Below are 26,273 nucleotides of genomic sequence, written 5' to 3'. Positions count from 1 at the left end.
GTGGCACGGTATTGATTGGAACCTAAATGCCTATTGCTATAAATTAGGGTTGCATTTAAAACAAAAATAGATTTAAAGCGAGCATGTTTACAACATGCCCTTGTTTAAAACATGTTTTTTTTCAAGCCTTGACGTCGCCAATGTGGATTGACATTGACAATTGAAATTATAGCGTAAATATAGCTCCTTTGACGAAATATCTGTATTATAACTGTTGAACCGACTAATTTGAGGGGTTCCAACCATCTCATATCGATGTACGTCGGCCAAATCGGGTGGTGATTGTGGAAAGTATTAGCACAATTATGGCATGATTTTATAACTTAAAAAAACACAATTTAGTTTTTTTTTAAAGCCTTTGTTTAAAACACTGTGTTTTAACAACGTGTTTTAAACAACCATTTGTTTTAAATGCATGCCTACTATAAATTATGTATGCTTTTTTGTTGAGGGAAAAACGTATGCATTCCAAAATCAAGCTTATCTAGAGAGAATTTTCAAGTTAATTAAATCTTTCAAGAATACTCTATAATTTATGTTGGTTTACGAAATACTCTTGAGTTCCCTCCGAGCTCGCTCCCCACTCTATTGGGAAATTTGGGGTGCGGCAGTCATGTACCTTGCAAGAATGCAATTGGTAGGGTGCGATAAATCGTCTTCTATAAAAATGGGCAATGAGTACATGACGTAACAAGCAAATGACGCATCTTTTTTAAAGGAAGTTTGTTATCTCATTAGGCCTTTTCAGCGCAATCCATATATTGTCTTCCAATATAACTTCTAAAATGCAAAATAAATGTATTCGTGAGTAATCGTGATTACTTTTCCAATGTAATCGTAATCGACTACTTCCTGATTTTCCTGTAATCGTAATCGTAATCGTAATCGCGTAATTCGGAAGTAATCGTAATCGCAATCGATTACATTCGTGAAGTAATTACTAATTACCCCATGTCTGGTATAAAGTAGGATTTACAACGATGCGTTATCCCAAGAAGTTTCCAACCGTCTGTTCAGCAAAGTAATAACGAAAACGAGTCTAGCAATTGAATACATAGGGAGAGAAAACGACTGATGATGATGATGATCAAAAGACGAGACAATTAAATTAAAAACACCGAGATCTCACGAGACAATGCAAAGCCGTACGCGTGCGCTAACAGTCCCAGCCAACATAGATAATAGAATACGAAACCTCAGATAGTTGAAACGAATGCAATGCAGTAGCCACCTACACATCTGTGAGATACAATTTAGGTCCGCGCCGACTGTCGACGAGTAAAATAAACTTATGACCTATATAAAAGTTCGATTTAAATCATACAGAAGTTTGGTTAATGGGGGTACTGACCACAGTGAGAAGTATAGAGAACAGAGATAAATATTTGCTATTGGATTACTTTACTACTAGTTTACGACAACGTAAGCTGTAAGCTCCAAATACTTCGTTTGTGGTCAATTTATTTGTGACAGAACAATGGAGGCTCAGTAATACGCACAATCATTGAGTGATTGCTCGCACGCTCACAGGTCACACCAGCGTATCGCGAACAATTCGAATAGACGCAAGATCAGCCCTTTCTATGGACACCGTAACTTGATGATTGAAATTGACTCGTGAATTTCGCTCCGAGTCACGAGTCAATCCACATTTCTGAAATGCCGAGTCAAGTCAAGTCAAGTCAAATCATTTTTGCAAAGTGATTCGAGTCAAGTCAAGTCACACGAAAAAAAGTGACTCGAGCCTGAATCGTCATGACTCGAGTCATCCCAACGCTGGTATTCACACCCCTACGGTGGTGCACGAGAACAGAACCTACCTCAGAATTACATCGTGGTACCTACACTCAACAAATTAGAATAAGCACAAATGCGGTAAGAGGGAACGAGAGCACGTAGGGACGTAGGTAGGTGTAGCCGTGTAGGATTTATAACAAATCTCTACACACCATGAATGTAACGGAACCGTTTCTCTGAAAAGTAATTGAAAGAACGAAGCCAGCAATTGCTGAATATACATAGAGAAAGAGGAAGACCAATTGATAATGATGATTAGATCATACCTTGCAATATTTACATTGGAATGCCAATGCTGTTTAGTCGCTAACAAGTTATGTAACATATTAGATTTACACCCCGAGAATGCGGTTTCTGAACTCTGAACCTTTTCTTGTTAGGAGTGTATCTGAAATGTGACTAAACTTCATACTCTATCAGCGAGTTATGGTAAGATGAGTAAACCTAGCATGCTGCGGCTCCCGCGTTAAGCGTCCCATTTCCGGGAACCAACTGTCGCCAAATGCGTAACAAATGGTGCAACGCGTTGCCACCTTCATTTCCGATTCCTACTGCGCAGTTAATGAGAGTCAAGCGATTTATTGAATTCAGCATCTAGCTGGCCAACAAACAGCGAGCAACATGAGAGCTGATGCTGTGCTTCCTGTCGTAGTCTGCAGGGCGCTAATCCTTCTGATGGTAAAAGTGAATGCCGATAATAGTGGTGAGTTCGCCACAGACATTGTAGCTTATAATGGTTTGCTGGAAGTGAGAGTGGCAACGTTGTGAAGATTTAAACCTCAAAGCGGACGTATCTTATTACCATAACGGTGGATGGATATACTGGTGATACTGTAGCAGCTTAACTATTTCCGCAGATAAAATGTTGGGATCGCTGAGAGAAGTGGAGAATCTCTGATCTAACCTATAGAATAAGTGTAATAAACTGTAAGTGCTGTCATCGTCAGTGTAGTAATGACACAGAGTTTGCGGCTCTCAGTTGGTTTTATGTGATGGTAAATGGGTTGAAATGACTCTCTTTATGCTGAAAATCGCCGACCCTGTGGTCTAGTACAGGGGTGAGCAATTATTTTTCTCCGCGGGCCAAATGAGAAGCTGAAAATATGTTGGCGGGCCGAGTCAGAAATTTTAGCTGTATTCTCCAGTGTATTGGTTTATTTCTAAATTGAAAGCAGTGAATTACACTAAATGGTGCTCAGTGGATGTGTTGATATTGGGGAATGAGAAAGTGACGGTTTATTGCCCAAAAAAAATATTTGTTTGTCGTCATATTTTGAAACAACGTTAAACATGATACATTTTGAACTCTCTTTAAACCCCTATCCGCGTTTTTCTATCAATACATTAAAATGTATTTGGGATGGCCGAAACAGCCCGTCGTCAGCCCCCCGAACGTTGGTCTCCCCCCATAGAGTTATAAGCCAAACCCCCGGGGGGCTTCGCCCCCAGACCACACCTCATCGGCTGGGATGCACACTTCTCAGCAAGATTTCTTGTATACACTATACAGGTGGCAATATTTTATGCCCTAATCGCGCCAAGCGCGGAATGTTTTCATGATTCATGATTCAATCGCGGTCAATAATATTGGTAATTGCATGTATATTGCTATATTTTTCTAAACTCTTTCAGCCCACGTACTCAGTTTTACTGCTAGATCTGAGTGAGGTGCTGTCTTGGAAATATTCGGGAGGGCTCGTTGGTATAATTACTTCGTTACATGTTGTTATTTCTTGACCTCCCATCTGCTATGTGAAAAGATATTGGAATCATCAAAAGCATACTAAAGTAAAAGACGCACACGATTCCTAACTGGTATTTCTTCACTGGTAACTATTGCCTATGGTTTTCGGCCAAGGTTTTCTCGTTGTCGAGCTTTTTTCCCTTTACTTAGTTAATTTGATCACCAGTTGCAATTGCAGTGCCTTCTCGGAATCCCGTGTTGGCCTAAACTTCATATATCTTGGTGCGTCGTGGCGCCGTAATGACTGCAGTCATGACGCTGGAATGCCCAATTCTAGAATCCATTGATCTCTAAATCGCGCAAGGCGCGAGAAAAATTTGAAAGAAGTCGCATAAATTAAAAATAAGATACTCTATAATTTATTTTCATTCACGAAATAATTTTGGGCGCCCTTCGGGCTCGCCCCCTCCAATTGGGGGTTTGGGGTGCGGCAGTTACGGTCCTGGAGATACTATACAGCTTATTGTCTTGGTAGCTGGTTTCCGAGAAGTGTGCAGCTTGCCGAAATAGTCTTGTTGTTGAGCCAAGCTTGCAGTTATTCTGAAATTCGCCGTCTCTTGAGCGACGAGTGTATGTCTTCGTGTTTTTGTCATAGAGCCGACTTGAATTATATTCCTTAAACACGCCGACGTGCTCGGCTCTAACTACTAAAAAGACGGGTATAGAAAACAAACATTTAGTCCTGGGACCCTTCTTTGAATCTCAACGTTCGGCTATATTTTTTTAAACATCCTTCATGGGTGGTGATATACTCATTACTCATAGAAACCACGGGCATTGATTGACTTGTTTTACGAATTAGAGATTTGGAAACGCATCACGTAACAATTTGAAACACATACCTTGTCAGGAATGCGTAATGTGACAATGGCAACGAAGAAGGTTTGGTGACTTCCTGTGACTTTAATTGTAACGGCATACTTTGCTAGATTGACTTTACTTTGAATCTAGATTAGGCATGTGAGGTATTGCGTAATCGCGGCATGGTAATGAACAGGCTTGATAGTAAACGAATTTCCTGCTCAGTTTATATATCCTATGGTTTTAGTCCACGCAACAACATTAAAAGTTAGGTTTTATATGTGCAATTTCAAGTAACCTTTGACCTTTGACCTTGGCGCACTTGGCCCGCGGGCCGCATTTTCCCCAGGCCTGGTCTAGTAGATGGGTACCGGCTAATTTTATTGCAGTGTAACTATACAGCTTAAAACGGCCTACAAGTGGGCCGTGCTACAAGTCCGTTGCTACAGAATCCTAATAAAGAATATCTGCCTGGCTTAAATGCCCATTGCAGCTGAAAACACGATGAATACCACAAACAACAACTATATAACTGGGAATCGTAGCAGTATAGTGAGACAGCAGTGTAAATTTTCAATGAATGTAGTGTTGAGGCTGATTGTTATTTCCCAAAATAGCAATTATTTTCTGACCACTATAGTAATCAAGGTTGCATTCACCTTCAATAGTAGTCTACCATTAAATTTGAAAAAGAAGGGCACATAGAATCAATGAATATCGTACAACATTATAGGTATTTATGCCAGCCATGCTGATAATGTTGAAGTAGCGGTAGAGGCATATTCGCAGCCAGCATTATTCTCAATTCAACAAACCTGTGGATTAATATTATTCCGCCCTGGTTCCTATAAGGCAGTGGTTCTCAACCTTCCCGTCTTCGCGGACCCCTTTTGGACCGTGACAGTCCCCCACGGACCCCTCTAGCTTTAGTTCAAAGTTAGCTCAATCATCGTTGAACCGTCTGTCTTGTGAAAATATCAGCTAAAGGCTAGTCACAGTGATAATTAGCAATAAATTACATTTTTTGAAAGTAACATGATACCAATTCTGTAGCTGCATTTGCTAAAATACAAGGTCGTGTCTTGAAAATCTACGCCGTTGATTAGATATGAACGAGTGCCCAAAATCCATTTTCACAAAGATAGGTGGTGGTGAATGTAATAATTAGGTGCAAAGCTGCAAGTGACACTTTTAGGCATGATATATATGGCATCTAGCTTGAGAAACAGAACATATAACGTCCAGCCTAGTCTTTTCTATCTACCTGCTTATGTTGAAGTTTTTCTGGAAAGGCGGTTATGAATATCACAAGAGAAAAAGAATGTTTGCAACAAAACTTTTTCGAAAACCCCAACAAAACATCTCTGAACAGCAATATGTTTGTATCAGTAGGCTATTGGCAGTAAAATGAGTTTGCCCAGTAGAGTATTTGTTCTGAGACGGCCATTCTGTTTCTGTGCGTCCTGAAGTATGAGCAGTTATGAAGCGAAACTATATGCCTCCTGATTTCTCTAATTAAAAAAATACTAATTAGGTTGGCAGCCATTTTACAAACTAGGAGGTTGCGCGGACCCCTGAAAATGCTTCGCGGACCCCCGAATGAGAACCACTGCTATAGTGGTGTTGCTAACTCTGGTTATTGTTCACGTGAACGCTAGCTCTGAACACTGACGTAAACACCACCATATGACGTCACAATCCTGGCTCAAACAACTCATTTCTTGCACTCTATGCTCCTCTGCCTGATGATGGTAGTAGTCTTGTATTAGAGTACGTTTGGTTTCATTGGGAAGATGTAACTCATATGTGAGAAGTGACTGCATATTATGGGTATTCGTCATATCCGCAATTTCGTCATCAGCACAACACCGATACTCAATTGTGTGGTTCGGGATTGATGCTTTTGTGAGCTGAACAATCTAACTAATGAGTAATGAGACGAATACATAAGCGACGCCAGGGGATAAAAACGTGACCTTGCTGCACATGTCGACTTGGAGGTGCTCATAGTTGCATACCCCTGTCGCACGCCGAGAAACACGGTTTCCTTTCGGAATTGTATGAGCAAATGCACGCTCTTGTTGATAGTTGTCAATTGTAGCGCCAAATTGGACATTGTGTTATTGTGTATGCTTACGAATCGTTTACTCCAGTAACGATTTGCCAACGCAAATGAGGAAATGCATTGAACCAGCCCAGAACGTCGTTATAGTCCGCATATAATTGTCGCGATGCGTTGGTCTATGCGACGTCCGAAATCCCTGCCCCTGGTGTTGGATATAAGAGGGCAATTTGTAATCATTAGGGCACGTTTTTGCAACTATTGCAACTTTTGCAACTTTTTTTACAGCTTCCGGCAGCTTCCTAAATACTCGTAAGATATGTAGAATGCTGTTTTAAGCTGTTTGAAGGAATCTTATAGTGCAACTTTTTGCAACTTTTGTCCATTTTTTTTCATGCCACCTTTTGCAACATTTTGCAACTTTCTCGATTTTTCATGAAAGTATTTTCGATTTTGGTGAAATACACGGTCAAATTCGACTGAAACACCGTAAATCAGCACCGGAGTAACGCTTATACGGGTATTGCGGGAGCTGAGCCGGAAAATTGACCTTTTTTTTCTAGTCAACCGAGCAAAATGTGGTCAAAATGCAACTTCTGCAACTTTTTTCAAAAATAAATGCAACTTTCCACGGATTTAACTGCAACAAAAACTTGCCCTAGTAATCATCAATTCCAATTTTTGATGATCAATTTGTTTGTATTCATTCTTGTCTGCTTGATACACTCGTGTTATTGAATTGTCGCGCAATTTCACTTGTGAGCTTGGGGCTTAATTCGTTTTTGACTCGTATCGTGCACGGCGTTGAACTTAGTTGTCAAATGCTGATGCAACACCAGATTCTCAGTGGCACTAATTCTGAGTTTATTCGATTCGTTTGAAGGCGAACCTGCTATATTCCAACTTTATCGACGATGGGCGGACTTGACTAGTAACGAGCGCATCGAATCTGAAACCATTGCGTATTTGGTAGAAAGTGGATTTCTGCGTATAAGGTCGCGACATGAACTCATTTCTGAATTTGATTTCCTATATTATTGACGTTCCCTACTGATGAGAGTCAGTCGAAAAGCTTTTAGCGAATACAATTAACAATATGAAGTTATTGTTTCGCCCTATTCTGAAGTTCTGTATCCCGAATGGCTTGTTAGTTACACTTGAAAAAAATCGCACTATTCCAAGATTAAATTAGACTGTATGGTTGATATTACCGTGCGCAGTGCCATTATGAAAAGGCCACGTCACTGTTTTATTGCTGTACAATGTGTACGTGCACAATTGTACATAGCAATGGCACGGGGTAAAGTGCGTTCTCGTGTGGCTGTGGCGTCATCGACGGACGAGACGACGTCATTATCACGTCACAGGACTTTACATAAAATGACGGTTCCTTGCAATGGCTACAACCAAACTATTTGATAATTGTCGGAGCCGGAGCAGTGGTAACTACGAGCTCCGGAGCTGGAGCTTAAGCAGTTTCAAATTCACGACTGCTCCGAAGCTCCGGATTATAGTAGTCTTTTTTTGGAGTACGTTTGGTTTCATTGAGAAGATGTAACTCACGACGTCGTGAGTCGTGACTGCATCGAAATCTCATATGATGATTCTATACCAACTGCGAATTGTACGTGTGCTTGCATTCAAATTCAAACTCCTTGAAATGCCTTGTTCGAAACATGTACTTTAGCCATGATTTCATACAGACAAAAATAACAAAATATTTTAAAACACCCATTGTTTCAAATGCAATCCTAATTGTACGAAACCACTTCTAGCTTTTTCGACCTTGGCGACCGCTGTCTGTCTCAGATATGTAGCGAAAATATATGCATCAATAACTCATGAAAACTGTGGATTTTCAGGGAGACTCTGCTACTCAACTTATAACAACGGGAAATGGCTGTTTCATTCCAAAGGCGGATGCAGTGTGAGTTGTAGATGGTGTTTAGTCTTACTACGAAATCCTATAGTTGCTCCATGCAGGGCTCATTGACCATGGACGAGATCATGAAAGATTTACGAAGACTGGCTGACATTGAATCAGGTGATGGGCTAGCCATTCGTACAGTCTATTCGAAATATGCACTTTGGTCGCGATTTAAGCGTTATGTCATCACTGGGACGCTGTAGTCTAGTGTGTAAATAACGGAAGTGGAAAGCATGGAGACCTACGAAGATTACAACATTCGTTATCGTGGCGCATACGACCTGATTAGGTGATAAAAATAATCCAATAAACAAACAAAGGTGACTGTCAGAGTTTCTTCTCAAGTAGAAGTAGCAGTTCCGAAGACAAGTCAAAACTGCTTCAGGTGAACGCAGAAAAGGTGTGAAACTACTCAAGTAAGTATGGTTTCAAAAAGTATGTTTGATCGAGGTGTCGCATAAATCTTGGAAGTTGAATCGACGGGGGGCGATAACTTTGAAATCGCAAGATATATCTTCGCGACTAGTGCAAACTAATGACTAAAATGACACTACAAATGGGTGCAATCTGCGAAATAAATTTATTTACCGCGTATGCAGGGACCATTTCACGCAGTTGCCGTGACAATTTCAATCGTGAAAGTGATGTCAACTCAAAACAGATTTGTTCAAGTAGTACTGAAAATCGAGGGATGAATGCGGAGTTAAATATACGTGCAAAAAGGCGCTGTATAGCTCGAGACTGCGTAGTACGGCTAAACTACCTAATTGTTTTTATCCCCTCAGTCTTTAACTATCCGTCAAAATAGAGAATAGAATACGAAACTTCAGATAGGGGAAACGAATTGATATGATGCATTACCCAACTGCATATCTATGGGATGCAATTTAAGCCTGTGCCCATGCTTGACTAGTAACATAAACTTGTAAACTATATTCGATCAAGATTATACAAGAGATTTGGTTAAGGTGATCACTAGAGCAAGTTTTTGCAACTTTTGCAACATTTTTTACAGCTTCCGGTAGCTTCCTAAATACTCCGAATTTATGTAGTATGATGTTTTAAGCTGTATGTGTGATTTTTATATTGCAACTTTTTGCAACTTTTCTCCATTTTTTTCATACAAATTTTTGTAAGTTCTTTTTCGATTTTTCATGGAACTAACTTTTTAATGGAAATATTCGGCACTATATGTAAATATATCGCTAGATTATTTCACTGCTGTTTAGATTTGAGGTCTTTTCTGATTTGACGCACATTCAGGCTAGACCGCCGAAAATTATATTTTCACTGGGTTAATTTTATCAGGCTATTGATTTTGTTGAAGTCGCTAACGCTGAGTTTTGCTACTGTGCCTTGGATACGGATCGATTCGAGTATCTCATACCCTAATAATTTTAAACAACTTGTCGATGAATGCAACTTTTTAGTGCAACTTTTATGAAAAATAAATGCAACTTTTTATTGCAACTTATGTGAAAAATAAATGCAGCTTTCCTCAGATTTGACGGCAACAAAAACTTGCCCTAGTGATCACCTAGCGCCAATGACCAGTCTGTAGAACAGAGATAGATACCTTGTTATTATATTACTTTAGGGTTACCATATTTTTGTGGAACAATTCCGGACACTCTTTAGCGTTCACTAAAGGATTTTACAATGAGGTATTAACACATTTTCAGTCAGTATGACGTCACACTAGCAAAGCTTCGCCTAGCGACTGTACAGGAGTGAAGTGGACCATAGGTTTTGAATTGGGCCATCTCTAATGTTAGCTGTGGTTATTACGTGGATCTGCAACCGGTTTCTTCGCGGGCCAGATGAAGTCGTCTGCTTGGTGGCCGTTATCAGGTTCAGGTCCACCGGTTGTGTGTTTGACAGCCCTGCTATACTGTTATGTCGGTGCTGTTATCTGTTTGAGTGTTGTAAAAAGGCCCGAAACAACCTTTCTTTAGCCTCCTTCCGCCCAAAGAAAGCACTAATCTTGGGCCCATCATATGGTAATCGATGCAAATTCTTCCGGCTTACTATATGTATCTATTACTTTAAAATACACCAGTAGATCGCACATCAGGTGGTTTACAACCTATTGTGGCTGCGAGCTCATTTCCAATTTGAAAATGTTCCGCGGTCAAGCTCAAAAAATGATAGACTGATTAAGAAAAAAGTCAGCCTGCCCAGACTTACTCACGGTCTATTTTGGAAGGTGATATCGTTGAACATTTTCGTGATCCCCAGAATAAAGGCAAACGACCACCAGGTTTAGAACAACTGTCTTTGACTAAACTAAAGCATCCAAACGACCTCAACCAACTCTAGGAATATACCATTATCTTATAATTGCGATTACAATTAGACATATTTCAGTAAATGATGGTTATTTTTATTCATTTTGATTACATTTTTTTGCGAGGGCGGTGGGTGGTCCCAATATTAATATCAATACGTTGTAATAAATTGATCGCAGCGCGAAGAAAAATTTCAAATAGCGTAAATCCTCTTAAAAATAATTTTAATAATGTTGGTTTACGATTTTTGTAGCCTATTCCAAGCCTTCAAAATTCCGCACATTTAGGAATATTTTAGAATTTCCTCCCGGACGAAGTTTTTATGTGCAATTCCGGACATGTCCGGGAAATTCAGGATGTATGACAACCAGACATGGGGTAATCGCGATTAGTAATCGTAATCGATTACGACGATTACAACATTTTCAAGTAATCGTAATCGCAATCGATTACATTCGAAAAAAATCCAAAGTAATCGTAATCGTAATCGACTACTTCGCATATCTAATCGATTTCTTTGTGAAAGGACGATTACTTTTTATTTGTACAATGAATATGACATAACCGAACATTCGTGAACAAGGAAGAGATATTCTACCAGGTTATTGATAGCGCAAATGGTTGATTCTCAAACGCCACTTCTTATTATTACGTCACAAGCATTAGCTTTGCTCGTCCTTGCGTAAGAAGTATCCAGTATCCACAGTTCCACACGTAGTAAAAATAGGCTATATTCGATGTACTTTGTTGTGTGATTGTTAGAACAGTGTAAGCCATGACGCATAGCAGGTTATCAATACGCTCCAGACGCCGCTACCTCGCAGCAAGATAATAATTACCACTCTGCCTAGTTTCTATGCCTAGTTTCTAATAGTAACTTATGTATTGATGTTTGGGTATGCCTAGATATACGCAGTTTGACCGTTGCTGCTTGGCGAGCAGTAGGCCTATCTATGTAGTATACGTACGTCAAATAAAACATTACGATGGTTAAAAGCAACAGCTGCTGATATATATCATAACCGTGCCGTTCTTTGCCGTTTCTCGTAACGGCACCTTGCAGTATCTGTATTAAGTGGAAGGTAGAATTTTAAGTTCACTTTATCTTATTCTCATATGACTCTACTTGAAACGGGCGCCAATCGTTATTTCACGATTCTTCACGCAACATTTATACCTGTCGCCATAGCCATCCGCTTATACACCACGTTAGCGTGGGTTCTAGGTACAATCAGGACCAAAACAGCAATTCGTCCCCCACTCCAATCGTTGGTATTGGTAGGGTTGTAACCAAGTCACAATCTTGCGAGTCACAAGTCAATGTCACTTTTATAGTTTTGACACGAGTCAGGTCGAGTCATTTTCAATTCACCCCCGAGTCAAGTCCTAGTCCAAGTCAGCTAGTATAGGGTCGAGTCCGAGTCATAGTGTTTGACTAGACTACGAGTCCAAGTCGTTATGTTCACAGATCAGTTTTCAGATCAGTCCGGTTTTGCCCACTTTTTTCAACTCTGCTCGAGTGATATAGAATGGATCGTATTCATAATATAGTAATTTTTATCAGTTTTCACAGTTTACGGCCCTATTTCCATGTACCAGGACTGCATGATGATAGACGAAATACAAATAATGTGGTAACTTTACTATTCTTCGAAGTTACATGGAATGACAGTCTTGGCCGTTCTAGTCTCGAGTCATGCAAAATGACTCGAGTACAAGTCGAGTCAATACAAAAATTGACTCGAGTCAAGTCTAGTCACCAAAAAATCGCGACTCGAGTCATTACAACCCTGGGTATTGGGGCCCCATAGTGGTCAGTTTTCAAGTTGATCACTGAATTTCGCCTTAATATTGGTAATTGCATTATATTGCTATTCATTCAGATTTACCGGTAGAGCTGGGGGCACGTAATTCATACTTATAGCATCTGGTATGTTGTTATAATTACTTTATTGTATGTTGTTAATTCGTGACCTCCCGCCTTTTATATAATCAAAAGATACTGCACTCGCCCAAACGTAGCAGACTATAAGAAAATTTTCGTGAGACGCACACACAAATTGTCATGTCTTCATTCTTCGGTGAGTACCCCTGCTAGCATTTGCATTGTTGAGGCTCAGATTGGAGGGACCGGATTATTCGTCACGCCCACAGAGCGCGGCTACTGACAATGGACACATACCCAAAGTTTTGGCCAATGTCATTCTTTTGTAGCACACTTTGTGGAGTTGCATGTTGGCCGAAATTGCATACGTCTTTTGGTGCGTCGTACCGGGGTAATGACGGCCACCGAAATGCATATTCTTATAAATTATGCATGCTTTTTTTCTTGAGGGGGAGAGGTATGCATTTCAAAATCAAGCTATTTAGAGACATTAGCTCGAAGAAAATTTTCAAGTTAATTAACTCTCTTGCAAACATTCTATTATAATTTATGTTGATTTACGAAATACTTTTGAGTCCCCTTAGAGCTCGCTCCCGGTCGCATTGAGGAGTTTGGGGTGTGGCAGATACGGACCTGACAAGAATGCAAGTCGTTGGCTGCGACGAATAGTCCTGCATATAGTTGGGCAATGGGTGCATTATGACGTAACAAGCAAATGACGTATCATTTATAAAGAAAGTTGGTATCTCATTAGACCTTATCTTCATCGCAAGCCTTATATTGTCTTCCAATATCTCCAATATATTAGAAGCCAAACAAATGTAATCGTGAGTAATCGTGATTACTTTTGAAATGTAATCGTAATCGTAATCGACTACTTCCTGATTTTGCTGTAATCGTAATCGTAATCGTAATCGCGGGATTCACAAGTAATCGTAATCGCAATCGATTACATTCGTGAAGTAATCACCCCATGTCTGATGACAACCCTATATAATTACTTGACTACTGCGACAACGTGCGCTGTGTGCGGCCAATGTTTGTCATAAAACTATGGAGGATTGGCAAAACGCAAAATCCTTGAATGAATGAGATTTGTCGCTCTAACAAGTCACACCAGCGTATCAAGAACAATCCGAACATTTGTGAGGTAAAGCGATTTTTGTCGACACCGATTACTTGATGACTGGATAGTAACTCGTAAATTTTGCTCCGAGTCACGAAACAATCCGCATTTATGAAACGCCGAGTCAAGTCAAGTCATTTTCGCAAAGTGACTCGAATCAAGTCAAGTCATACGAAAAATGTGACTCGAGTCTGACACGAGTCATCCTAACATTGCTGACCACCTCTGATAAGTGGGAGTGACCGTACCTAAAATCATAGCAGGTGGCTGAACTATAGCCTACTGTTCGACCATCAGTAGGCATGTTGGGTTGGTGTAGAAATGGACATCGGGAGTGACTTTGAAGTGCAATTGAGGGCCATGGAGGGTGTAATTCAATACGGACCCATTTTTAAAGCTTTTCGTCTTGTCTCCAAAGCAATCCGTGCAACAATAATATGCAAGTAGCTTGCATGACCATTGAAAATTGAGAACTCATATTTTCCTGTATGTTACTGTTATATCATCGTTGTTTCAGCGAAACTTATTCGGACTTGTGAGTACTCAGTGATGAATATAACCTGCCCAAGAGGACTGAACATTACCATTGTGAATGCTTTGTATGGAAGAATCGAAAAGAATGAGTGAGTGCATACCGTATTTATTATATCATATATTTAAAAGGGATTGCCAACTGCGAACCCCTGACAGGTTCGGTGCCGCGCGAAGGCTATCTTTTGTCGAAAAATGTAGCCTCGAACTCGATGTCTCATCGTTACCTCCTGGCAGTAACTGCGTAAACTATCTATGTGTACAATACTCTAGGGTTTAGGTAGTTTTCGAATATGCAATAACAACATAGTCACATTGTCATGAAAACATATTATGATAGCCAGTGGTGGCCCTACGAACGGGGGGGGGGGGCTGCGCGAGACTTACCGGGGGGGGGGGCCTTTAAGTATCCAACCGTAACTACAGGGGGGCTCCGCCCCCCAGACCCCCCTTTCGCATCTGTTATTATTATCGATCTTTCACCCCGGCAAGGTTTGGCCAGGTGCTGGATTCGGTCATGTCTATTTTTGCATGTGTGCAAAGATAGACTACATCAAAACTAAGTAATTCTACCGCATGCAGAGACGTGATGATTATCGGGATACTGGACTTTTATAACAAATGCAGAGATTTGATGATGATTGACACATCTGTACGGAATCATATTCTTGCTTGGTACACGTATTTCCATGTTTATTCGTTATTATCCTTGAAAAAAGCGCATAATCCAAATAGGGGGGGCCCTTCGACCAGGGAGGGGCGGGCTACCGCCCACCTCGCCCACCCCAAAAGCCACCACTGATGATAGCGTCAAAAAGAGGACGCTAAACGCATTCGCAAACGAACCTTGGTAAGATCCACAACAGGGGTCGCCAACTCAAACGGATCGTGGGTCACTTTTCAAATTTAATAGAGGCCGCGAGCCGCATGAATTCAATGGAGTTTTAAAACTATTTTACGAACTTTACGTCAGTACAACGCTGTGCTCTCTAACATTGGCGGAAAAAGAAGTAATGTTATACATAGGAAATACAAATGCAACAAAATAGTATCAGGATTATCACTTTCATTCTATTTTGTACTATGGGCTGCGGACGATACCGATACCTGACAACACTTTTCAGCGACAAGAGAATCGATATTGTGATTAGCTAGACACAGTACTTGTTGGAAGACTATTTCCTTTTAAAGCTGGATCTTGTGGGCATTCCAAGTCGTTTTCCAAGAGTCTGTAAATTGCGATCGAAACACGGCAAATGTATTCTTAAGCTTGGGGAAGACTTGAATCCTCCGTTCAAACTCTTGCAGTAAATCTGTTATGTTTGCTTTGTAGTTTCCCGCGCCTGTACAGTATGGTGCACTCGATCTCACAGCCGTTAGACACGGGAAATGTTCCAGGTCACATCTGGAAAGCTTAGCCTCCCACAGTGACAGTTTCATTTTGAACGCGCGTATGTCGTCTTCATACTGGGTCACAATCTTAACGCGCCCCTGCAATTTAGTGTTAAGCGTGTTCAAGTGTTGCGTAATGTCAACCATAAAAGCAAGATCATACACCCATTCCTTGGATTGAAGTTCGTATACTGGGCGTCCTTTATGCTCCATTAACTCTTTAATTTCGCCTCGCAGCTCAAAGAATCGCTTCAGTACTGCGCCTCTACCTAACCACCGCACATCAGTGTTATATGGTAGACCGCAGCATGGACGTCATTTTCGCTGATGACTGCGTCGAACTGGCGGTGATTTAATCCGCGCGCTCTGATGAAATTAAAGGTTTTCACAACCACACTCATAACATGGTTCATCTTTAGAGATTTGCAGCATAATGCTTCCTGGTGCAAAACACAGTGAAAGGAATATACGTCTTGACCGCCGTTAGCGATGCGTGCCTTCTGCCGGAATGTCGTGGCCACGCCAGTCTTCTTTCCGACCATCGACGGTACACCGTCAGTAGCCAGGCTGATTGCACGGGACCAGTCTACCCCCGCCCTGTCCAGCGCTCCAATGAGTGAGATGAAAATGTCATTCGCTGTTGTAGTGTTGGTCATGGGCACGAATTGAAGCAATTCCACAGTAATTTGGAACGACGGATCAACACCCCTAATAAATATGGCCAGCTGGGTAACATCTGTGACATCGATGCTCTCATCTATCGTCACTGAAAATGCGATAAATGATTTAATTTTGTCTTTTAATTCGCTTTCCCAGTCATTTGATAGGTCGGCTATTCTATTTGTGACCGTGCGTCTTGAAAGGCTGATATTCGCAAATGCGTGCCGCTTTTCAGGGCACACTACCTCCGCGGCCTTCAACATGCACGTTTATACTACCTCTCCATTAGAATATGGCTTAGATGTCCGAGCCAACTCATAGGAAATATGGTAGCTTGCCATCATGGAATGCTGGACCGGCAGGCGGGTCTCAAGTTGTTTTATTTTGTTACTTCGTAAATGTCCTTTGAAATCTCCGTATTTCTTTTTATGATGAGTCTCGTAGTAGCGTCAAATATTATATTCTTTGAGGAAAGAAACTTGCTGATTACAAACCAAACACACTGGCTTCGCGTCCAACTCTATGAAGAAAAAACTCTCGGTCCATTTTCGTTTGAATATTCGGCACTCGGTATTCACTCTTCTAATTTTTCCCATTTTTGAATGTGGATTTCCTTGCCACGAATATCGTGATATAATAGTAACTGGGTCGGTTAGGAATATGACTGTCGTCATGTCGTTACAATCTCCAGTGCCCCACGCTGAGATAAAATCTCGCGAACTAACAAAGTGTAATTTCGTTCGGTCGTCACTTGTGTCTATTACCAGCGAGATGCGATGTCAATAACAAGAGTATCATATTACCATCCGGCAGATGCCAGTTACTCGAATTTCTAAATTCAACTGTGTACTTTTCATTCCTGCTGAGTAGCAGCATTCACACGTAAGAATTGAGAGCAAAGCGCTACAACGCGTCTGACTGATTGCTTTCTTAATGTTATATGATAAATACAAACCATTGCTAAAACTGAGCAATCTGAGCATGCGTCTTTTTCAATTATCCAGAAATGGTCTCGCGGGCCGTATGTTTGACACCCCTGTCCTATAAGCTCCAAAAATCAGTCTCGAGTATTTATTGTAACTGAGCTTGGTATTGTGACGCAACAATGCTATCGGGAAGCAATGAGGAGCAGCGTAAACCACAAGAGTATTGGCCTTTGTTTCGCAAGCTATTGAGTATTCACACTCTCACTCTCGTGCGCCCTTGCTCCGAGCTGCATCGTAGTCCAGACGGCATTGTGCCCAAACTCCGTTGCAATGCAAAATGAAAAGCTGATTTTGAGGGACTTCAGGAACATCAGCACAATAAAATTCATAGTATCGTAATCAGAACCCAATAGCTTTCGATTGATACCAATTTTATCAACTTTCGCGCTCGGCAAGCCGGTGAAAAATTACCGTCAAATTGCCTTTAGCCAAATGGAAAGTGTGACGTATGACGCGTGACCGCAGATGATTACAATTGTAGACTGTTTACCGTCACGAATTCAGTAAGTTCCGTACCAGTATAGGGCCATTATATGCCCAAGTTCAATCAACATATTTCGTAAATTTAACTATACTTATTGCGGCTCCCCCAGGAATAAACTTGAAGAACGCAGCAAGGTTTGCCGGTCGTCAACGTGTCTTACACTTCGACTTTGTATTTCTTTTGAATATATTCGTTGACCAACTAGCCAAGGCACTTGTTACAAACTTCTTTCAGTGATTGAATAAGGAAGTAATACGGAAAACTATGTTACATGAAACAATCAGATAGCCCACTTGGCTGAGATGCAAATCTTAACAATTTAGTCTGGCAACAATTCTAAACTAACTATACTGACACCAATCACTAGAGCAAGATTTTGTTGCAGTCAAATCCGTCGAAAGTTGCATTTATTTTTCATAAAAGTTACACTGAAAAGTTGCATTTATAAAAAATTTCCTTGATAATATTAGGGTATGCGATACTCGAATCGATCCGTACACAAGGCACTGTAGCAAAACCCAGAGTTGGCGACTTCAACAAAATGAACAGCCTGAAAAAAATGATCCAGTGAAAATATAATTTTCGGCGCTCTAGCTTGAAAGTACGCCAAATCAGAAAGGACCTTAAATTTAAACAGTGAAATATTCTAGTGATCTATTTACATATAGTGCCAAATATTTTCAATTTTCAGTTTTCAGTTTGAAAAATCGAACAAACTTGCAAAAAGTTGCATGAAAAAAAAATTGCGAAAAGTCGCATGAAAAAAATTGAGAAAAGTTCCAAAAAGTTGCAATATAAGATTCCTCCAAACTGCTTTAAACACCATACTACATAACTTCTGAGTATTTAGGAAGCTGTAAGAAAGTTACAAAAACTTGCCCCACTAATCACATATTACGCCTGTAGAAAGGCAGATAGTTACTAAACATATCATTAACCAATAACGTAAATAGACCACTAGCAAGACTTAGCTGAATGCACGCTTGGCGCGATACGTCTGAATAACGATGGTAAGCTATCGTAGCAATACTTATACCGTGATATTATAATGAAACGACTTTAAAGAGGCTGTACAATGTACATGCAAATCGTGCCCGTGACTAAGAGCAAACACATCGGTTTACAGGTGTCCTAACCACGGACCTGAAAGCCACGATTGCCGCTCCAGCAACAGTCTAGAAACGGTCGCAAAGGAGTGCAACGGAAAGCGCCACTGTCAACTGCTAGCGGGCAACGAATTGTTTGGAGATCCGTGTCCCGTTGTCGTGAAATACCTGGATGTTCAGTACCTTTGCAATTAGTTGATTGTATAACGGACGCATTTGCATATGCATGAGGAGCAGGGCTCGGTAGAATTGAGCACCCTGGGCGATTCTATTTTGAATCGATTGTTTGGCTTCGGGTGGAGTCGTGTATTCGAGCATAATTCCGACACCATATAAATAGGAATGAAGTGGAGCTGAAATATGTACATTTTATGCGACTCCCGTTTTTCGACCATACCTCTTTAATTGTGCTTTATGACAACTGTTGTGGCTTGATCAAGACTTTACATATATCTAGAGCAGGGGCGAGCAACTCTTCCGGTCTGCGTGCCTGATATGGGAGAATGGAGTATTGGCGGGCCGGATTACATAATCGACCCATTAATCGCGTATATATCCACCTACAAGGATTAAATCGTACTTAACGTAAACCCCAAATTAAAGCATAGACACCAAAACAGTAGTAAATGAATATATTAACCTATTGTAGCCTACGTCAATAGCTGTTGAAGTCACAGACATCTGTGGTCGATCAAATTCCCAACAACTTCTTTTAACCCCAGCTGCATGTCAGATGTAGAAACCTTTAGTAAAGCCTGCACGGTGCACATGAACATCAGTTATATTGGAACGCAGTCTTGTCTGGTTAATGATTATGGTCAAAAATGTTTGCTCGCAAATGTATGTAGACCGGAAAAAATACCTATACAACTATAATTTCATGACCCTCTTTCTCGGGTCGGCAAACTTGGATTCATTCTGTGACGCATAGAATTTGGCAATATTAAATTTTCACTTTCTGCGGGTTGCTCAGAATCCCGCCGCGGGCCATCTGATACTCGCCCCTGCTCTAGGGGTAGGCTAATATATGTCGTCTTTCAGGAGGATTTGTTCTCTTTTCTCAATTAAAGTAACTGTCCTCCATTTCAACGAGACGTTTAGGTGATTACACAGCGAATATTAAAAAAAATGGTTTACCCTGCATAAACAGCTATGGTATTTTCACATCTTTTCACGATGTGCTGACAAAATGCGATGCGACTACTCTGATTAAATTTCCTGTTCTTATATTTTATATGTATAACCTTTTTTGCCGACTTGGCGCGAAGAAGAAAATGTCCTATTTTATGGCTCTGAAAATATGGCAGGCCTACACCAGTAATGTGCATCGGACAGACTCGGATAGGGTTCGGAACGGATTTTGCTCAATTTTGAAACAGTCAGATCGGATTCTATTGCAGCTTTTGTTTCGGATATTTTTGGATAGTTGAAACTTCTGCTTCGGATATTTTGGATAGTTCTGACCAGACGCGACTTTTGATTTCATGTCAATATAAAACAATTAAAGACCACTCTGCTCAGATGTACAAACAGCATTCTTCGTAAAAGTTGTTCTATTCGGATTTTTCGGATTCATGACGGTATTATTCGGATTCTCATGGATTTTTGGGTGAGATTGTTTGAATTCCGACGGAGAGTTCCTCATGGACTCGAGCTGTCGGATGGATTAGGATTCTTAGAAATCAATACGCTCATCACTGGCCTACATATATATCTCATATAGATTAGCACGCGTTGCTTTGTACTACTATTGTGTCTATTAGTGCTGGTAGTTGAAAATGCGACCAGCAGAAGCTGTTAAATGTGAGAAAGATTAGTATATTCTGAATCCAGAACATTCGACATCACCAAGCAGAGTTAGAAAAAGTGGGTTTAGCAAGACTTTACTTTGAAACTGAACAGTCACCACAATGGCTTGGACTTGGACTCGAGTCTTAACATGCAAATTAGCCAACGATGATACAGCGCGCAACTCGTAGGGGGGCTGTTATTTTGTGCTAGGAAACCTATGACACTTATGGAAACTTATGAAAACTTATGGAAACTTATGAAACTTCATTTTATACAATGAAACTTATGAGACATGGTAACTACTGAAACATGGAAACTTATGAAGCAGGGAAACTAATGAAACAAGGAAACTTATTAAAAAGGAGGTAAATTAATTCAGATTCTAATTTTATTGTGTGACCATTGTCTCGGTATTCGATTCCAAATAGGCATTGTTAAATCATGATTGCAATATTGGCAATCCAGATTTACATAGCCCAGTGGTTGTCAAAATTTTCAACATCGCGGCACCCTCTGTAAATGGAAAATAGTCAGCGGCACCCTATCACAGTGGTTATCGACCTTTTTGGCTAACAGCACCCTTCAAACTACCGGAAGATTTGACAGCACCGGTAGACACACGGAGGTTTGTTTGTTTGTTTGTTTTATTACAACATTGGCGCTTATCGCACATATGGTTATTTGCGCCCAGCACATGAATTGCATTAACACAATGGTCTTTTGCGTTCTTGCTTCGTCTTTCTGGTTATTGGCTGCCATCTTTCCAGAGTTCGGCTCTCTCTCCTCTGGGCTTTTCAAGGCGCTGTATATACATCGTGTGATCTCTGACGAAGCTATTCTACTTATTCGGCGAACGCGAGTAGGCTTTGCCTTCTTGTACTATACGTATAACCATGCGGTAACGAAGTGCCAGCACGCCTAACAAGAGAGTGAGGACTGTTTTGATTGCAATATGAATTTATAAACTTGAGCATCGACGGCACTTCATTTCTTGGTGGTAATTAGGAAGGCAATGAGGTTTTGAAAACCGCATTGTCTCACAGGCGCCAGCATGTCTGTGATCAACAACTCATCGTACAAAACTGTATTAACCCTTCTCGGCACGCGATACGTCTGGTAAACCGAGTTCGCGTGGTTATTGGTTGTCGGCATGACAGAAATTTTATTTTTTCAAATAAACTTCACATCGAGACCGACGGATCATAATTTAGATTATTGATCGTTTTCTTTAGACTACAATTAGCATAATTTCAAAATTTCGAATGACATACTGTAGTGCATAGGGCTGGCCAACCCGTGGCCCGCGAGAAGGTTTTGAGTGGCCCGCGAAGTAATTTCCGAAATTTCTAATATCATCAAAATGGATTGCACAGATTGTAAACTTGCAAGGCCAAACAAAAATTTGATTAGTGTCTGGCACTTGAGATGTGATGACTAAAAATATCAGTTCCGGCGCTTCGGCAGATCCATCAGCCAGTCACATATTGGTAGAAATTCGTACACTACAATAAAGCAGAATAATTTGCGATGGGTTTATCAAATGTAAAAATTTTGGACAGGCTTCGCGCAACATATGTTGTCACTTGATTTCTTGTTTTTGATATTGTTGCCCCTTTGTGAAAATGATAGAACGCCTAATGCATCAGATTGAGTCTAACTAAATTCGCGATTACGAGACAAAGTGTCGTTCAATATATGCGACCTTGCGCTTGCGCTCGCAGTAAGACCGTCGACTATGAAACCTAGGCATAAAATAATCGACGCATTTCCTATATCCACGTGTTGGAGTTTTTCTAGGCTACTCCTCGCCACCTCATCCGCGTAAGCGGTGTCGTACAAAAAGCCTAGAAGTGGGCCGTGCTGTAAGTCAGCAGTTATAAATATGGTATATATATATAAATAAAAAATATCGATCTGGTGTAAATGACCATAGTAGTCGACAAACACCATGGATACCTCAAAACCAACCAACCAATTGACGCATGTTGGTCGCAGCTTTCGATATCGACATGTCCAGGCGCCGCGTAGCCCAGTCCTCGCAAATTTAAACCAGCGAAATACAGCAGGCCCGCAATATAGTCAAGTGACAATATTATTGCCCTATGAACTTCAAAAAAATTTCGCGCTTCGCGCGGCTGGTGGCCCGCGCAATAGTTCGTCAATCGGATGTGGCCCTTTGGCTGAAAAGGTTGGCCAGCCCTGCTGTAGTGTGACTCGACACCATCGTCATGCTGATAGTGAACAATGAGTAAACTAACGTTGAAAACGTCTGGGTATACAATGTACTACTTTGCAATTGCATATGTTTTCTGCGCCGAGGCTGGGCAATGTGTACGTTACCGTAGCAGTTTTCAAAAACCTGAAGATGATAAGTACCAGAACGCAGGAAAATCCGATTTTTATCGGTTCAATATATCTCCACCATTGTTCAGATAGACAGTGGTTCCCAACCTGTGGTACGCGTACCACTGGTGGTACGCGAAGGTCTTCCAGGTGGTACGCGAGTATATTCTGTTAATTTGTCGACCGAAGGGAGTTATTGGTTCAGGCGGGGCTGATTTTGAGTTTTTTGAAGCCAGCGTCGTCGTGGTAACGTCGTCGTCGTGGGTAGGGTCAATCCCAACAATGACGGCCTACGGGGAAGAGATCTAGTCGTAAAGGATTGGGATTCTTACCTAACCAAATCAAGTTCTAATATATTTGACCACGAAAAATTAGAAATGGATCCACTATAGAGTAGGGTGGGCAACCTGCTGTCGTCGACTCGTAATTCAATTAGTATGTGTTGGCGGCCGTCGACATGCAAATTGAAATTACGAATTCACTCCCGAATTTTCAAGAGATTTCAATGATTCTTGAAATTTTATTCGCGCTCCGCGTGAATCAAGGCGAGATCGTTTTTCGTTTTTAATATAGTGGCGTCCTTTGCAATCTGATCCGGAATCGGAAGTTAGTTCGTTGCGACTTTGCCCTGGAATGCGGCCGTCAGCTACATAAGTAATCGAAATGCGGTCGTGATTAGCAAAAACGTTGCCAACCTCTGCACTAGAGACATCATATACTGCGCCTTAAAATGCGCAGTTTATTTTCTGTTTCGCTGCCTCCGGCAGCTCAAAACGGTGGAAACATTTTTGACCGCCTTCGTCACTTAACTTATGTAGGTGGTACGCGAACACTGCATAAAACCTCGAAATGGTACGTGACTGGAAAAATGTTGGGAACCACTGGGATAGAGGGACATTCAACGACTTCTTTAATCATCTCAGCTCCGCTATAGGAGGTATACTTTTGATCGGCTTATCGTGGGGACAGACGACGAAATTGCACTACACTCGGCAATCGAAAACTCGTTCAAAAACTGCAAACATGTTCTCTGTGTCAATCATTTAAAGACGAATTTGGTCGACAAACTTCAGCACGGCATCTGTACAAGCAAGCATTAAAGAAAAAGCCTTGTAAACCAAGTCTTCAATCACTGTACATTGTACAATGTACATTCTTTGTTTATAGTTGTACTTCGAATGCTGCTGCAAGTTCCGGTTTTCATTTTAGGTATAATATATACGAATGGCGGCAATTTTCTGGGGTTTCGATTTAGTGTCTGCCAAATAATGATAGCCGTGTTTATATTGGCATCTTTCCGTTATTCGTCGTACCTTTCTGTAAACTTTCGTTCAGTAAAGTTTCGTTTTACATGTTGCTATACTTTTCAGTACAATGGTTCGCTTACTTGTGATCTCACTAAAAACTGAAAATTATCCGATAGCAGGCAAGGATGAGATAGCGCAATTTGGACTCTCCCGAATTTGAAATCGCCTCAAGGGATCGGTGATCCGCTAAATGAGTAGTGATCGATTTTCACGGCGGATTTCGTTTCTGTCGTTACTCTACCCGCTTACCAGGGCTGGATATTGGTACTGGTGTTACATGCCTGTGACTGGATTGCCAGGAGACAGCGAGACTAGACTCACTAGAGCCGACCTGAGCAAAGTGCGGCCCGCGAGCCAAATGAGGCCCGTCGAGCTATTCTGTGCAGCTTGCAAAATGTTGCTTGGAATCAGACATGGGGTGATTACTTTATGAATGTAATCGATTGCGATTACGATTACTTCGGAATCACGCGATTACGATTACGATTACGATTACAGCAAAATCAGGAAGTAGTCGATTACGATTACGATTACATTGAAAAAGTAATCACGATTACTCACGATTACATTTGTTTTGCTTAGGACTATAATCTTAAATGATATATGGGAAGGCAATACAAGGATTGCGATGAAAAGGCTTAATGAGATATCAACTTTCTTCATACATCTTGCGTCATTTGCTTATTACGTCATAATATATCAATTGCACAACTTTATAGTGCATGATTTATCGCATCCAACGATTTGCATTATTGCCAGGTCTTTACCTGCCGCGCCCCAAATTCCTTAATAGAGTGGGGAGCGTGCTCGAAGGGGACTCAAAAGTATTTCGTAAACCAACATATATTATAGAGCATTTTCGAGAATTTAATTAATTCTTGTAAATGTTTTCCGAGCTTTGCGATTCAAATATCTCTAGTACAGGGGTCACCAACGCGGACCAAATGAGTCGTCCGCGGTCGCTGTAGTAGTGGTGGCTTTTGGGGTGGGCGAGGTGGGCGGCCGCCAGGGGGGGCTGGTCGAAGGGCTCCCCTATTTGGATTATGCGCTTTTTTCAGGGATAATAACGAATAAACATGGAAATCCGTGTAAGGCAAGAATAGGATTCCGTGCAGATGTGTCAATCATCATCAAATCTCTGCATTTGTTAGAAACGTACCATATGCCGATAATCATCACGTCTCTGCATGCGGTAGAATTACTTAGTTTTAATGTCGTCTATCTTTGCACACATGAAAAAATAGACATGGCCGAATCCAGCACCTGGCCAAACCTTGATAGATAGATAATAATAACAGATGCGAAAGAGGGGTCTGGGGGGCTAGATACTTATAGGGCGGCCCCCGGTAAGTCTCGCCCAGCCCCCCCCCCCGTTCGTATGGCCACCACTGCGCTGTAGCAAATATCCAAATGAGAGATTTGATAGTTGAAGCTCGTTTCATATGAGCAGCAGTTGAACATGGGTCGGCCGACGCCAAGGAACATATGAACGCAGTCGCTCGGGGCATTGCTTGTCTTCGCCCACGCGGCGGCTCAACGGGAATCTATATAGTTAATATTCCCGAGTCTAGACGCGGAGATCGGCGCTTCTGCGCGCACTGCAGCAACGCAACTGAGCTTGGAGGAGCTGGTGTGAGTCCCTGCGAGTGAGCGTTTTTTTCTTGGTAAGGGGCGGAAACCCGGCCCAGTGCTCTGATTGTCTTACTCTAAGTGAAGAAATCCAACTGAACATGGATAAACGACGGGACTAGGCTACGTGGTAACCCGTCGGTCGTCTTAATAATCAGTACACATTACACAAGAAGTAGCTTTTTGTTTCAAAGCAGTTGGTGACCCCTGCTCCAGTAGATAGCTGGGTTTGAAATGCATACCTGTTCCCCTCAAGAAAAAACATACATAGGCTATATTTTATGGGAACAGGCATTTCGTAGCCGGTCATTACCGCGCCACGATCCCACAACACACCAAAACATATAAGCAGTTTCGGCCAACACGCAACTCCACGGGATGTGATACCAAAGAAATACCTTGGCCGAAACTTAG

The 26,273-nt window shown here is 41.3% G+C and overlaps 2 protein-coding genes across 2 annotated transcripts in view; one reads left to right on the top strand and one right to left on the bottom strand.

The window, feature by feature from the left end:
- LOC145442888 (ribosome maturation protein SBDS-like) overlaps positions 1 to 26,273 on the bottom strand; it is a 397,416-nt gene that overhangs the window by 268,513 nt on the left and 102,630 nt on the right. The window lies entirely within an intron of this gene.
- LOC145442467 (D-galactoside-specific lectin-like) lies at positions 923 to 19,084 on the top strand. Its single transcript, XM_080320385.1, has 5 exons — positions 923 to 2,500; positions 8,267 to 8,331; positions 8,388 to 8,448; positions 14,148 to 14,253; positions 18,810 to 19,084. The coding sequence occupies exons 1-5, from the start codon at positions 2,419 to 2,421 to the stop codon at positions 18,982 to 18,984; spliced, it is 489 nt and encodes a 162-aa protein (XP_080176511.1). The 5' UTR covers positions 923 to 2,418; the 3' UTR covers positions 18,985 to 19,084.

The sequence above is a fragment of the Botryllus schlosseri genome, chromosome 7, assembly GCF_051294905.1.
Source record: "Botryllus schlosseri isolate E-star chromosome 7, Bs_hap1, whole genome shotgun sequence".
NCBI classification, from domain to species: domain Eukaryota; kingdom Metazoa; phylum Chordata; class Ascidiacea; order Stolidobranchia; family Styelidae; genus Botryllus; species Botryllus schlosseri.
The sequence above is the reverse complement of the archived record's forward strand: the minus strand, read 5'-3'. Positions and strand labels throughout refer to the sequence as shown.